Source organism: Dromaius novaehollandiae, chromosome 11 (genome assembly GCF_036370855.1).
Source record: "Dromaius novaehollandiae isolate bDroNov1 chromosome 11, bDroNov1.hap1, whole genome shotgun sequence".
NCBI lineage: Eukaryota > Metazoa > Chordata > Aves > Casuariiformes > Dromaiidae > Dromaius > Dromaius novaehollandiae.
Genome location: NC_088108.1, coordinates 14,350,283 through 14,365,331, shown reverse-complemented (window position 1 = coordinate 14,365,331; position 15,049 = coordinate 14,350,283). Strand labels below are relative to the sequence as shown.

At 50.5% G+C, this 15,049-nt stretch overlaps 1 protein-coding gene across 2 annotated transcripts in view; it reads left to right on the top strand.

Moving 5' to 3' along the window:
* Positions 1 to 15,049, top strand: part of GABRQ (gamma-aminobutyric acid type A receptor subunit theta) — an 83,361-nt gene that overhangs the window by 3,436 nt on the left and 64,876 nt on the right. For both annotated transcript variants that reach the window (XM_026112260.2, XM_026112258.2), the window contains exon 2: positions 1,581 to 1,669. In XM_026112260.2, coding sequence (XP_025968045.1) covers positions 1,581 to 1,669 — 89 coding nt within the window. The remainder of the gene's footprint in view (positions 1 to 1,580; positions 1,670 to 15,049) is intronic.

Sequence of the window (15,049 nt, the reverse complement as noted above, 5' to 3'; positions counted from 1 at the left end):
TGAGCAGGCTCCGCACCTCCACTTCCATGTGGAGCTGGATCTGGTCGCACGCATGCACAAACATGTTTGTGCACGTGTCGCATGCACCGTACCCTTGAGCTCCAGAGCATTCATGTGCCTGCAAACCTGCGTTCACATGTGGGGAGTCTGTGCATCCACCAGGCAGCCAGGGGAGCATGTAGATGTGTGTGTGTGCGTGTGTGTACCTGTACGGAGATGTCAGTGCAAACCCCCACGTCCGGCGAGACGCCGGGCAGAGGTAGTGCGGTGGTGCAGCCTTCCAGCCTGACCGGGACTGATGTGGAAGCAGTGCTGACAGGGAGACATGCTGTTTTGGTGGGGGACTGCAAAGAGCAGTGTTTGCCACTGGCCTGGGATCTGTTCTCATGGAAAACAGGGGACAGAGGGTGACACAGAGGATGGATTTTAAGGTGAGAAAACCTATAAACCCTGCAGCATTGAGTAGGTTCAATATTTTTAGCATCCTCTGCTTTCTGGTTTTCCTCCCTTAAATTTGCTTTGATTCCTGGGCTGCTTTCAGAGGGAGCTCCCCTTCGGCTGAAATGGCTGGAGACACTGAAAGAGCATTAGTGAGGACAACCACCCCCCTCCCGGTGGCAGGCAGAGGGCAGGGGACAGAGCAGCCCATTGCCCCGGCATACGGAGCCAAAGATGGACTCTCCTTCTGCCTGTCGCTCTCTCTTGGTTTGTGTTGCTAAGAAGCCACAGTGATGCTGAGTGATAGAAAATTTTTTTACATGCCAAAGATTGGCTGTACATTGTTGTTGTAGGAAAAGGAGTGTTGGTGTTTACCTTTACTTCAATAATATGAAGAAATATCTGGGTGCACTGAAAAGAAATAGAGGTTGCATTGGGATGCGTGACAGTGTAGGGTACATGTGTCGTGGAGGGAGAGCTGTGTTTTGGGGAACTCACTGCATGACGAGTCTGCGTTTGTCTTGTGCAAGACGAGGAGAAAGTACCCAGCGTGGTGGGGAAGGGGAGTGAGCCTTGCCAAAGAGAGATTGCAGCATCCCCATGCACAGAAATGCCAATTTTGTGCGTGCATGCATGCATGCGTGTGTGTGAGTGTGTGTGTGTGTGTGTGTGTGTGTGTGTACCCCCACCTGCGGGCAGGGCGCAGCAAGAAGCCCTGGCACAGCAGGTCGGTGGCCACGGACAGATCCATGTGGTGACCAGGGCCACGCAGGGGTACGCACCAGCCTGGCGGGATGGCCTGGGACTTTGGGGAGCCCCGGCAGGGCTAAAGTGCAGGAAGAGGAGCCAAAACACCTGTTGGGAGGCCTGTGCCATCACCCAGGACTGTGGGTACCCGGGCAGTTCGGGGCAGCCCCGTGGTCCTTGTGCAAAGCGCATGCGGTCAGGGGCCGAGAGCTGCACCACAGCAGGCAGATACACGTGAGGAGAGGGGAGGCTCTGGCTGCAGCTGCGGTGCCCGTGCACCGTGCATGCCAGGCGCGGGGCCGTGCAGGTGGTGCCGCGGCAGACAGCTGGCTGCTGAGCGGGACCCTGCCCTGGGGCCCGCGGCGTGACGAGGACTCTCTTCTTTTGTGTTTCAGCCCATCCACTGGGAATATTTCTGTGGTGAAAGAGATTGTGGACAAATTGCTGAAGGGCTATGACGTCCGCCTCAGGCCTGACTTTGGAGGTATGGCGATCCCTGGTCGCGTGCTGCCCCGGCGCTGGGGCCTGGCGTAGCTGAAGAGTGGGGAGCAGAGTACGGGGGCTGCTGCTGCATGGCAGTGAGGCTGGTTTGGCTGGTCATAACATGCACCAGCCTGTGAAACTCTCCCTTTTGCACACTTATGTCTCCCGAAACCCTGCTGTTTGTCAGCCTTCCTCTCCCTCTTTCCGTCTTCCCCACTTTTCTTTCTTTGCCTCCTAGTTTCTCTCTTCCTCTCCCACCACTTGCTCTCCTCCCTCTCTTATCCCCTCCTCTCCCACCCTGCTCTGTCTGCTCCTTTCCTTGCTCTGTGGTCCCATAAAGCACGTCATCAGCTCCTTGGTCCCACACTAACACTGAGCTCTGTAATGCATCAATCAGTCAGAAAAACTGCCTTGGTCCAGGCTCAACTTTGCTGAGACTCACTGAAGACGAGGAACATGAAAAAAAGAAACCCAAACCCTATCCCAAATTTGCAGTTTCTGCAGACAGTAACTGGGGTGTTCCCCATGGCAGGAAGTGTCTAGGGACATTTCCTTGGGACAGAGACACACTGGTTTTCTCTGCTCCAGACTTCCTCCATCATGGACAGCAGGTCACCCCTCCACCACTTCTGCTGCTCCTAATGGCATATTCTTTTGCTGTTTTCCCTCCAGAGGGTCAGGGTGGCTGCTGGCATGGCTGTTGGTCAGTCTGTCTCCACTGCATTTAGTGGGCTGTGGTGGAGAGCCCTTCTTACTGCCAGGACGCACCGCTCACTAACCATATGGGATGAAATATTAATTGCGAAGCTGGTGATCTTGCTGCTATTCGGTAGAAGATGCTAGTATGTGCAGAAATAATTCTTGGGTAACCTATCTCACTCAAGAGTACTGTTGGGTGTATTTGTTGGAGAAGCAGACTGTGGAAAGCCCACAGCTGACCACATGGTGAGCGGAGGGTTGGAGTACTTCTGGCTTCAGCCTGCCGAGCTTGGCTATTTTTGGTCTTTCCTGGGCAATGCTATTTCCTCCTCACAAGGAGGAGTGTGGACTTGGAGGATCTTCAGGCTGCAGGAGAACAGGAACCATATTGAAATGTTCTTCTCCAAACAACTGCTGGGAAGCAGATTCATGCCTGTGGTCTCAAGAGGGACATATGCCAGGGCCAAGTCAGTGGTGGTGCAAGAGAAGAATTTTTTTTATGAAGGGCCTGATCTGAGCTCTTGAAGCCAGGGGAGGGGGAATATCCCCACTGCTTTTGTCAGGTTTGGAAGTCACCCCTGTATATTCCAGTTTTCTGTGACGCCATAAAAGAAACCATCTCCCCTGTACATTAAGCTCAGGCTTCCCTGCATTTCACACAAACCTGCCCCCATCCACTCCCTGTTCCCTTATCCTCCAGTAGAGACAGCCCTCTCTCCCCATGCACACCATCCCCACAGCCCTCCACATCTCCCTCTTCCCCATGGTGGAGCAGGGGCTTTCAGGAGGGCAGCACAAAGTGGCCCTGGAGGAGAGCTGCTGGCTGCGGGAGATGCTTGCCCCTCTGATGGAATCCCTCCGTAGTGCACGCTGGTGCATTTGGGAATTCACTTCAGTGCAGTGGGATACTGCTTTTAGGAGGCTTGTAACGCTCAGCAAGGAAACGGGTAGCAATGAGCCCCCCTTCTCCCTTCTCTGCTTTGAATGTGGAATACAGCTGGATTTGATTTAAAGGGTCTGTCCGGCAAACACCAAATGTCCCTATTAGCTGACCAGCACCAATCACAGAAATTGGTGCAGTCACATTTTATGAGGGGGAGAACTGCAGAGATGACATAAAAAACTGCAAGAAAACCATCTTGTAAGCTATTGAGATGATTATGATACAGTAAAGCAGTAGGTGATCTGGCTCCGCACAGGCACAAAGCGGAGGGGTGAAGGGTGATGCAGTGGGGAGCTGTGGAACTGGGGTTCAGCTGCCTGCAGGCACAGGGGTCCTGGCTCACAGCCTGCGTACTCTGATGCTGGGCACACATCCCCCATGGGCATCCAGCCTGCCCACCAGGACCTAAAGCACCCTTTCTTTCAGCCTGGGCAAGGCTGTCAGGGCTTGGTGCAGGCATTGCTGCCTGACGCTGCCAGCCCTGTGCGGTGCAGGAGTTGGGCTAGGCAGGCACTGAAATCCTGACTGTAAGATGGATGTTTCTGGGGAAAACATCGCATTTTATTTCAATTTACTTTGAATTCCCCAAGTACAAACAGCATTTTCCTCACTCAAGCAGAGAGAGAGAAAGACAACAGTAACCCTCTTTTCTGCATGCATCTCGCTGTTGCCTTTCATCCGTTCTTGTCCTTCCCTCTGCTCATAAGTGCAAAGTCCCTGCTGACAGCACCAGTGATGGGTGCCTTTGGTGCTCGCTATGCAGGGACACCCTAGACAACAGCGCTGGCTGCCCTGCAGTATGTCTGGCCCTCTGCCCTGGAGGATAAGCTTCTCTGGACAAAATTGCCCCTGCAGCATTTACAGATAAGAGAAGGATGTGCTGAGAAGGGGGTCTGAAAGCTGGAAATCTTTAGCATTAAGGAAAACAGGTGGAAGTTTCCTTGCATTACTACTGTCCCCAGAGCTCACCAGTTCTCTGAGATCTTGGACCAAATCCATTGCTAGGATAAATCCTGTGGGATCACTCCAGGAGCTCCTCTAACTCCTTGTGGCTTCTAGTTCATCTGCAATGATGCCATGGAGAAGGTGAGGTTTTGCACCCCCACAAGTGGTGTGTTCAGCTGGAGAAGTCACACTTTGGGCAAAGCCTCAGAAGCTTTCTGGGTGCAAAACTAACCTCTCAGGCAAGTGTGGGAAGCAGAGAGAGCAGTACCAAACCTTAGTCACGGGAGCCCAGTGGGCTGGGTTGTTCTCCCAGAGAAAGGCAGTGGTACCTGCCCTTCAGCCCTGCCTCCAGGCAGCCCTCCCATGGTGGTGGCCAGGCTGGCTCTGAACTTGCTGGTCTTCCTTCTTCTGGGTCCTCCCCAAGTGCAGTGCCTTGCTCCAGAGTGGCGATAGCTGGATGTGGAACACATTGTGTTCCACACTTGGCTGTGACAGCAGCTTGTCCTTCTGCTGCCCTCTCCCCCTGCCCCAAGAGCCCCCCAAGGCTGCACTGAGCCTGCTAAATTAAATAGCAGATCTGGTGCGCCTTTGCTACAGCACTTTTGGGGGGCTATGCACCTTCCTGTGCTGGCTCTTCCTCACCAAAGCAAACATTCTCTGGCTGCCTGCCCTTCCTCTCTGGGGCTTGCTTTCCTGTCTCTCATCCATCCCTTCTCTCTTTAAAACCTCTGCCCTGCAGCCTCCTCATCCTTTCTCCCCTCCACAGCAGTCCAGTTCTTCCGCCATCTGGATCCACTTGTTGCCATCAAAGCTGGGCAAGACAGGCCTAAGCTATCATTGCTGGTGAAGGCATTCACTCTTCACCCATTTGCTGTAGCCTCAGGAAGATGTAGGGACCAAAGTGCTTATTAGGGTAGGCTGAGAACTGCAGGAGCAGCATCCTGGAGAGATGCAGGTCCTACTTGGAGTCATATCGCCTGGAGAAACAGCAGAGGGTCAGGCAGGGGCTGGCCCAGCAGTGAGCCAGGGGTGCAGCTGGATAGGTAAGTGCCCACAGAGGGTGGACGGGAGTGGAAGAAAGTGACCACCACTCATGAGGTCTCAATTTGTCTGTGATCAAGGCTGAGCTGCTCTCTCTATTCTGCTCCAGGGAGCAACTCCACAAGCCAGAGGCCTCAGCAGCTCAAGGACGAGGGCACTGGGGGAGGCAGCACAGTGCAGCTGGCACTGGGCACACAGAGGCACAGGGCAGGGGAGGACCCTCCTGTCCCTACCAGAAAGATTGTCATCTGAGAAATGCAACCAACAAAAGTAATAAACCAGGCTGTCATCCCTTCCTCCCTTCTCTGTTCTCTTTCCGTTCTCTGCTTGCTTTCCCCATCTTTTTCGACCCCAGCACTATTATTTCCTTCTTCCCATCTTATCCCGCTGCCCTGTGCCTGGGGGCACTTGCTGTTCCCTGTGCTGTTCCCTGTGTGTGCTCAGCACTGCGGAGCAGACTGCCTCCTCCGCCCCCCGGGATGCACCCTCCACGCACCCACGGTTTTCTGCCTGCAGAGTGGGAGGCAGCTGTGGACCTCTGGGTGTAGAGGCACTGGCAGAGCATGTTCCCAGGTACCATTTGTGCTCCTTGCCATGGTGAGACAGAGCTGCCCCTGCACCCCGTGGCCTTTTAAGGGAGCCTGTGCTCCCACATCACAGCAGGGCCCAGGCTGCCCAGGTGTAGATCTGTTTCTGCTAGCATGTGCTTCTCTCCAATCCCCACACATTTATCCATCCTCCTCTACCCTTCCCAGCCCAAGGTTGTGGAGCTACCACATACCTTCCTGCTCTCTCACCAGCTCTCTTTCAGCTGAAATTCCTCTGTCTTCCCACATTATGAAGCTAGTTCCTCTCCTTCACTCCCACACCTCTCCCTTGATCTGTCCCTTGCTCACAGCCCCGCTCTGGTCCCAGCCCACCTGCAATGCCAGTCTAGGATCTGCAGGAAATGGGTAGGCAGGGGGAGCAGGAATCAGCCCACTGGCCTCAAAGTGGTGATGCTTCCATCCTCTCCCTGGAGAATAAATGATTTCCAGGGACAGTGAAGGCTCATACACTGCTGCCCTCAGACAAGGGCCTGCCCCATGCCAGCACCCCCACAGCCCCCAGGATGTGGTGCTTCCACAGCCCCAAATGCAACTCGCAGATCCCCAGTCCTCTTTTTTGAGAAAGAAAGAGAACTCCGACTAATGCCAAAAGGAGGACAGGCCTGCTGGGGATTGCAGTTCACTTTTTAATTTTGAGATGCCTCGTTAGGTCTGGGCCAAGCTGAGCGGCTGAGAAGCGTCAGCCACTTACTCTCCTCCCCTCTTCCCCATCCCCTTGGAAACCCATTAGGCCGATGAACAGGTCAGCTCTCAGGGGTGGTGCTGTGGCAATGAATGTGACATGGTCACCTGGGACTGAGCTGAAACAGGGGGACACAAGGGAGAAAGGGGCAAAGTTGGAGCCATGCAAGGGTGCTTGAAAATTCTGGGACCAGCTCCTCCAGAAAGCCATCCTGGCTCAGCCGAGGCAGCCCAAGGGGGGTCAGGAGCAAGGGGATGGCAGTGAAGGGGATGCTTTGGGCTCACCACGTTCATCATTTGAGGTGCAGGTGATAAACCCCTCCAGCCCGGGCAGCCTCAGACTGCCCCTTCTTCCCTCCCAGCCTCTGCCCCCAAGCTCTAGAGGAGTGTGCAAAAGTAGCAGGGTGTTGAGCAGTGCATGAGGGTGCTGTGGGACAGGGAGGGATGTGAAGCCCAATCTTCATGGGCTGAGCAAAGTGATGGCCTGAAGCTGAAAAGGCAGAGGGTTATTGCAGAGTAGGTATAAGGGCTTTGGTCAGGACTATGAGGGAGGATCTGGAATAGGCCTGAAGGAGGGATCTGCAGTGTAGAGGGAAGATTTGGCCAGTGCTGTTGGTCTGTTGAAGAGGGAGATCTCTGTCCTGGTACCGCAAGAACGTCAACAGTGAGATGCAAGGTTTTCCAGCAGGGCGTGTTGGGGAGCACTCTCAGCTCTGGGGGAGCAGGGCAGCATGTCTCAGAGGGTGATCAAAGGCAGGTGTGTGGGATCCTGCTGGCCCTGGCCAGGGAAACGGACAGTGCGGGAACTGATGCCTCCTTTGGGCAGGTGTGTTGCAAGCGGTGTGTTGCAAGCCAGGCCACAGTACAGAAAGCAGGATGTCCACAGTTTAGGACTGGATTAGCAGGGAATGCTGCAGATCAGATCTGAGAAGCATTGCAGAACCAGGGGTATGGGAGAGAGGGAGCTTTCAGAGCACCACCCTGGTTATTGCAAGTGCTCTTAGCCTCTCACTTTCAGAAGCATTAGTTCCATAGAAGGGGGGAAAAAAAAGAAAAAAGAAAAAGCAAATGAAGACTGTATTGCCTTAGGGTAGAGAAGGCAATGAAGGAATAGCAGGAGGATCCCACTTGAGCTCAGTGACTCAGCTGCTCTCTGTTGGTGCAAAATTTCCAGCCCAAAACTTTGCAAGAGTTTCAGGCCGAAGTCTCTGCTTCCCAGCAGTGGATGGAAGGGGGATTCTGTATGGTTTCCTAGCATCTTTTACAGATCTTGTTAGCTGAAAGCAGGTTGAGGGCATTCTCTGCTCCTTTTCCCCAACCCACCAAGAGAGTGCAGGATTCCTACGTGTTTCTTCCTGGGGTGATGTGTACAGTGTCTGTAAATGCCTGGTGAAAAGGGAATGAGCCTTTGTGATTACACAATAAATCCTTGTTTCAATGTCTGTGGGTCCAGCAGTCTCCCCCGCTTCATTTTTGACTCAAACTTCCCTAAAGAGAATTAGAGCTTAGGGGGTCTTGGCTCCTCAAAGAGACAAAAATGAGCCTGTGCTCTGCTCCTCATTTTCTCTGCAGTAGAGACCTGGATTCCGAGCTCTCGCATCACCCTCGCCCAGTGTCACCCCTCTCCTTTGAGAGCCAAATCCCTCCTTAGCTGCAATATCTAGGCCTCCCTGCTTTCTCTCCCCTGCCCCTCCCATCCTCAGCCCCTCTCTCCTCTCTCACATGTGCACCTCACCCCGGATCCCAGTTGTTCCCTGCTAGTTCCCCAGCATTTCTTCTTCAGGTGGCAGCAAGGGCCACAGAGAATTCGATGGACATGGGATGAAATCCTCAGCCATTCCCTGTGTAACCGCATCATTTGAAAGTCAGAATTGTAAAAATAAATGATTGCTGATGCATAAAGTGTTGCAGTGAAACATTGTCAGTAGTTCAGGGCTCCGAAACCGGTGGGGCTGGGAGGCTGGGCGGCTGTGTTGGCTGGCAGTAATGCAGCAGGAGGCGGAGGGGGAGCGAGGCAGGGCACCGAGCCCTGGCTGACCAGCCCTGGACTGCTGGAGGAGATCTCGCCATAGTGGTGCTGTACCATAAGGAATAAGAATTTGGCATCTTACCATAGTCAAGATTGGCAGTGTCGCACATTGTGAAGGTTCCCTGACAATGTCCCCAAGAAGCCTGTTTTCTACTGCATGTAATGATCAGCCACTCTGGCTGTTTTTTGTTTTTTTTTTTTTTCCCCCCATATAGTTTGCTTGCTTTGACTTTTCTGAGGGGAGGGGGGAGATTCTAGGCAAAATGATTCAGGCGTTTCTGAGAACAAGCCGAGGCATGTGCGTGATATTTTTTTTCCTCTTTCAAAATGTTCCAGAGCTGCAAAATGGCAGCTCTTCCAGCAGGCCTGGCCCCAGGTGCATGCAAAGCAGGCAGGTGCCCAGGGCCAGCAGCTGCTGAGCCGGAAAGATGATCGTGGCCCCACCATCTATTTTGCCTGTGCAACATCCCAGCACTGGCTGGTGCTGCTGAGGGAAGGGCTGGGGTCTGCGGGACTGGGCAGTTTGCTTTGGGAAGGAGGCATCCCTCCCCAGGTCATCAGACTCTGGCCCTATGCACCTGCCTCCCCAGTGACAGTAGGAGTTGCAAGCCCACCTTTCCAGAGCTCTGCCCACAGCTCTCCATCTTTCTATCCCTCCCTTTCCATGGCAAAGCTGTTTAATTCTCAGAGCAGCCAGATTCATTTTTCCCTACACTTCTGACAAGCCTTGAAACAACTCTCTCCCATGCTCTGGGGCAGGGAATTGAGACTAGTGGGAAGGCACTCCTTCCACCAGGGCCATGTCCTTCACCTTCACTGTCCACAGGAGAAAATGCCCAAACTTGGACACAGGATTAATCTGAAATTCACAGAAACGTACTAGAGTGGGAAATATCACCCTTCCTTTCCTATACTCAGGCAGGGAAGAGAGAGCAGGAAGAAGAGAAGAGAAGAATTCATTGAGGAATGAGAGGCAGGGACTGTTTGGGGAAGTAGGCTAGGGTTTAAGGAGCCATTTGATGGGGAGACCACTGGGGATGGGGGAGAGACCGGACCTGCTGGAAGGCAGAGCAGGCATCTCGAGTGGAACAAGAGAGAGGAAAGGAAGATGTAAACACCACTAGAGAGGGCAGAAGGAAGTGGAAGAGGGGAGAAGTGGAAGAGACTGTGAGGGAGAGTGGGAGGATGTGAGAAACCCATGAGAGGGAGGAAGAGGGTGAGCTGTATTTGGACCAAGGAGGGAGAGGAAATGGGGATGTATGGACCTGGTGCCCTGACTTCAGCTGGGAGGGTTTTCCCTGCCAAGGGACAGGGGACTGGGACACTGAGGGACCTGGGGCCTGGAGGACTGAGCAGCCTGTGGCTGGCCTGCACTGAGGAGGGGCAACACCAGCTAGTCAGTGAGAGAAAGAGCCAACACAGAGGAGAAAGAAGATGTGGACAGAAATAAGCTGGCAGGAAAAGACAGAAGGGACCACGTTGGAGACTATGGTTAGAAGAAGATGCTGGGCCAGCTGGATTGCATTCCTTTTCAGAAAAAAACTAGTATTCCTGGGCCCCACCATTCCTCCATGGTCAGCAAATGCCAGTGTAACCCAGGGCCAAAGCCAATGTGGATATTCTTCCAGGTATGGCAGTAGCCCCGCTCCTGCCATTTGGCAGGCTGAGGAATGGGTGTTCTTGCTCAGTAGACTTGGCTGCAGCTGTGCAGCCCCCACTTCCTCCCCTATTTACATGACTTCTGGCCCCAGACCATGGGTCACATCATCTCTAGGGCTAATGTAGAAGGAAGATGACAACCTCCTGCTGTTATGTCTTACTTTGTTAACTCAAGTGGCAGGAAATGAAAGGATCCAGTCCTTCTTGGGACATATGTGGATGTTAACACATTGCCACATGATGGAATTTCTATTTTTTTCAGTTTGCTCTTTTTATAGGAAATACATAATGTTAAAAGGATTTTTGAGGGTGTAAAGTCAAACACTCAAGACTTCAGAAACGTCAGAACTGAGGTTGTTTCCTAGACCTGTATTTGGTCCCCTTTAAGTGTGCATCAGGAGGCAAGGTCCGCATGCTTTTCCTGAGCACCTCTTCCTCACAGAGCACACAGGAGATACCATTTACTTAGGGAGCTGTTCTTTCTTGTTTCACCTAGTTAGAAAGGGGGACAGGCTGGGAGCATGGCAGTGGGGACTAGATGAGGAGATCATGGCAGACACTTAAGACAGGTTGAGCCAGGAGAGACTGGAGTGAGACGCATGTCCAATGCAAAGCCTGGGACTGAGCAGGCAAAGACCAGCCTGAACTCATGTCTTCTTGACTGCTCTGTATTCAGACCTGCTGCTAACACAGAATTAGTTATTTTTATGACTGCTGTCAAGCACACCAGTACAGCCTGAACATGTACACAGCTCCCCTCTGAGGAGTCAAAAGAATCTCCCACTGTGGGGTGCCCAGATTCTTTTCCAGAATATTTAGCAGCAGTATATTCAGCAAACTGTATGTTCAAAACACAGCTCCTATTGATTTCAGCCACAGCTGTGAGTGCTCAGCTCTGGTGCCCCAAGAGAGAGACATGCAGAGTTCATGAAAACCTGCGAGGTTAAGGTGCCTTGCATAGCACCACATAGGAACCCCTGTGACACATCCAGTCCTGGAGAACAGGATTCAGCAACTATCTTCCTCCCTTTCCTGGAGGCCTGCCCCTCACTCACTGCATGGCTATCAGCTTCTTCAGCAAATCAGGCAGAGACCCCACTGAAAATACTCTCCTTCGCTATATAATCCTGAGTCATCCTCAGAGCAAATCCATCCTCTGTTGGACAAGGAAGGGGAACAAACAAGGATGTTGTCTAATTAAGAACTGCCTCTATAACATCCATTCAGCAATGGGCATCCTTGCGTCTGATGTACATTTTGAGAGCTTGCTTTTCATGCAGCTTTTGGGTGCAATAATATTTTAGGACATTAGACCAGTTCCTTCCTCCAGTATGATAAAGCCTGGGAAGTTTTCTTTGCATGTTGAATGTATTTGTGAATTCAGCTGGGGACCCATAAGGTCTTTATTATCCTCCTTCAGAGATTGGAAGCTCTGACATAAAGTGGTGGAGGGAGTTTTGGGTGGTGTGATCAAGACAGCACTGAGTTCTCTTGACTCACAGCCTGGAGTCAAATTGGAGGTGGGTGTCTAAACAACTTGCATGCCTGCTTGAGAGCAGTGCTTGGTAGCACCAAGCGTTTTCTGGATTTGATATCAAATGGAGGGCATGCAGTCCTGCTGTCATCCATTAAGCCACTATACTTTTGCAGTAACAGAATTTTTTGATTCTCATGTCTGCACTAAATCCTATGTAGTATAATTGCATTTCGTTGCTCTCCTTTTTCCTTTTCACCCTTGGTTTTTGCAGCCTTGACATACCACTCCATTCCACCCCGGACACAGCCACTTTCCAGTGCTGTTGGAGCTAGTCCCGGGTAGTGCACTGTAGCTAGTGGAGGGCTGTGAGATCTCTTTCCATAATAAAAGACCTCATTGCAATTTTAACAAAGCATTTATTCCATGAATTTTGCCTCTTTTCTTAGGCACAGATTTTTTATGATTGGATACAATACCTTTGAGTTATTGATTAGTAGAATAATTCCAATAATTATTAATTAATTAACAGATAAAAAATGGGTTGTTGTTTAGAGCTAGTCTGGAGGATGTGTGCCATCTCACTTATCACACATATCACACATCTCACATGTGTGATCACACATGTGTGCCTCACACATATCACATCTCACTGACACCAAAGTCAGATGGTGTTGTTCTTCCTTATTGATTAATATCTACATGACGCTCATCATTTCTGTGAATATTCTTGCCAGTAAACTTGTCTTCTGGGAACTGTCATTGAAAGCAAAATGTAAAAAGAGTGCAAAACCTATTACTATGAGTCTTTCTGATTGGTCAAAATATATTTCCATAGTCCTAAATCTGTTCATCAGAATAGCTTTACATATCTGCATTGTTCATTTCCTAAGACTGCCAATATCCCAGTCAGGCAGAAAAATATCTTTCTTACCTGTAGAACATGGAACATAAAGGCACAGTGATATGCTGTAGCTTTAGTTCTAAATGAAACACACAGACTGTGTGTGCACCTAATTTTTCTCACCTATGTCTAGTTCAAAGAAAAGGCTACTAAAGTATCAGGCTGAACTGATGTAATATAGTTCTTCAGTGGTAGTGACGGTATTTAGTGTGGAAGACTGTAGGATCCGTTCTTGCAGATAGCCTTTGATGGGGTTTGTTATGTGTTTATTTATATCTTGATATTTCTTGGGAAATATCATACACTTGTTAGAACATAACTAAAAATGTGGAGAAGACAAATGATCTGCTTAATGATGGCATAAGGCCCACTCAGGGAACTCACACCACATATGGGAAAAGAAGAGAAATGCTAGAAGGTGGAGCCCTACAGCAGGGAATAGATCTGTGGAATAAACAAGTATTCTGTAGATCCAGTGATTTCTCCTGTTCCCATTAAATGGAAGACAACTGAGCTCTTTTCAGTCATCCCTTATTACTAGTCAGTAGGAGCATTGCTGTTTGCTTTGAGCAGGATACGAATTTCAGGATGGTTTGGAAAACACTTCACATGCAGTTCCAGCAGGCTATTCTTCTGTTTTCGGCATTTATTCTTGGTTCTGCGTCAGAGTTAGAAACTCTTTTTCTTCTCTGATCTTTTCTTCTCCCCCTTTCCTGTTTTCCTCTTTGCAATCCTGGTGGAATAGTGCTGTTAAGTAATTGTGCACTTACAGACGTCTGTGCTTGTGACAGGGGTAAGCCTCAGCCCAGTCTGGCGTGGCTTGAATTTCCCTCCCCAGACCTCAGGACCTCTTAGTGCAAGTCTGGGATGGCTCAGAGTACAGCTATAGTTGGAAAAGAGCCTCTGTAAAAATTATATCTTGTTGTTCCATATTTATTCTCCCTCAGTGGTTTCCATGTCAAATTTGCTCAGTTTACCAGTCAAAACAAGATATTTCTACCTGCCAGCTCTGCCAGCTCAGCCTGGGCTCTGGAAATCAAGCTGTGCTCTCTCTGCTCTGGACATCATCACCAGCCAGAAAGGATTCTGGAATCAGGGCTGAGCGGGATGTGATTTTGATTATGCACGAATATAATTTGTTCTCAGGTAGCATTACTGGCTCTGTGTGACAGATAGCAGCAAGGCTTCTGCACTGTACAAACATTGACTAACAGGTCTTCCCTGCTACCTGTGGGCTGAGGGACTACTACTACTCTGTTTTACACCTAGGGAATACCGAGGGGGGCAGCTTGTTTAAGTTGACACAGAAAAACCTGTGGCAGAGCAACGGATAGAATCAGGAAGTTTTGCTTCGCGCTATTGCTCTTTATTCACAAGAACAGACCTGAGCACCTTCAGTGCTCTGGTCCAGTGCTTGGTCACCAAACCGTGACACCTCCTTCGATTGCAGTAGCCTGTGAAATCCTCAAAGGGAACAAGTACATGTACCCACTTCTCATTGCAGAAAAATGGAAGGGGTAAAACCATAGGAAAAGACTTTCACATGCAATAGGCATTAAGTTTGTTCACAAATAGTTCCCTTTCTGATGGATAGGACAGCAGGGCATTCCCCATAGTCCATTTCAGGAAATTGATTCAGTTATGTCAGAGCTGGCTGAATATTTTAAAAAAAGATGTGCGGAAGATAATATATTCACTGTTTGTGAACATCTCATATAGTAGGAAAAGTGGGAAGGGTGTACTTGCTATTGCACTAGTTCCAGCCTTTACTCTTCATATGCTTCTGTAATGAGTGTCACCACAGGCCGTCAGCAAGAACTGACATGAGGGCCTTCCATGTCACAGTGTATGCTTCAGCTCTCAGAGCCAGCAGGGTCATTTCAGCCACTAAAAGCAATTTTAGGCTTTTATCTACTATGCAGACTGGCCTCTACTAGTGAGCAGTGACCCAGTGTCTTACTTGGTTCCTATGACAGTTTATCGTCAAATGCTTGCATTTAAAAGCAAGGCTCATCCATTTCAGTCAGCAGAGAAGAGAGTATGCCAAGCTTGCCCTTTTCACTTCCACTAGTATGGGTCGTAACTGCAGCAATGCCACAGAACCAGGCCTGGTTTCCTGATCCAGAGGTCTTTCCAACACCTCTATTACCAGTTACCGGGCAGTTCCTTGATATTCTTCTTCCTCTTCTCTTATACATTAGCCACAGTGAGAGAATGCACCTGCACGTCTTTGTTTAAGTAGTTTTGCATTAGTGAGACCGCAGCAGATGACTCCTCCAGGTTGGAGGAAGCCTGTGCCATGGGAAAGGATAGGCTCGAGAAAGGTATTGTGGGGCTACACCAAGCAGTTCACCTCGGGAACACACAAAGAAGGGGACACCCCACTGCAGTTGGCAAA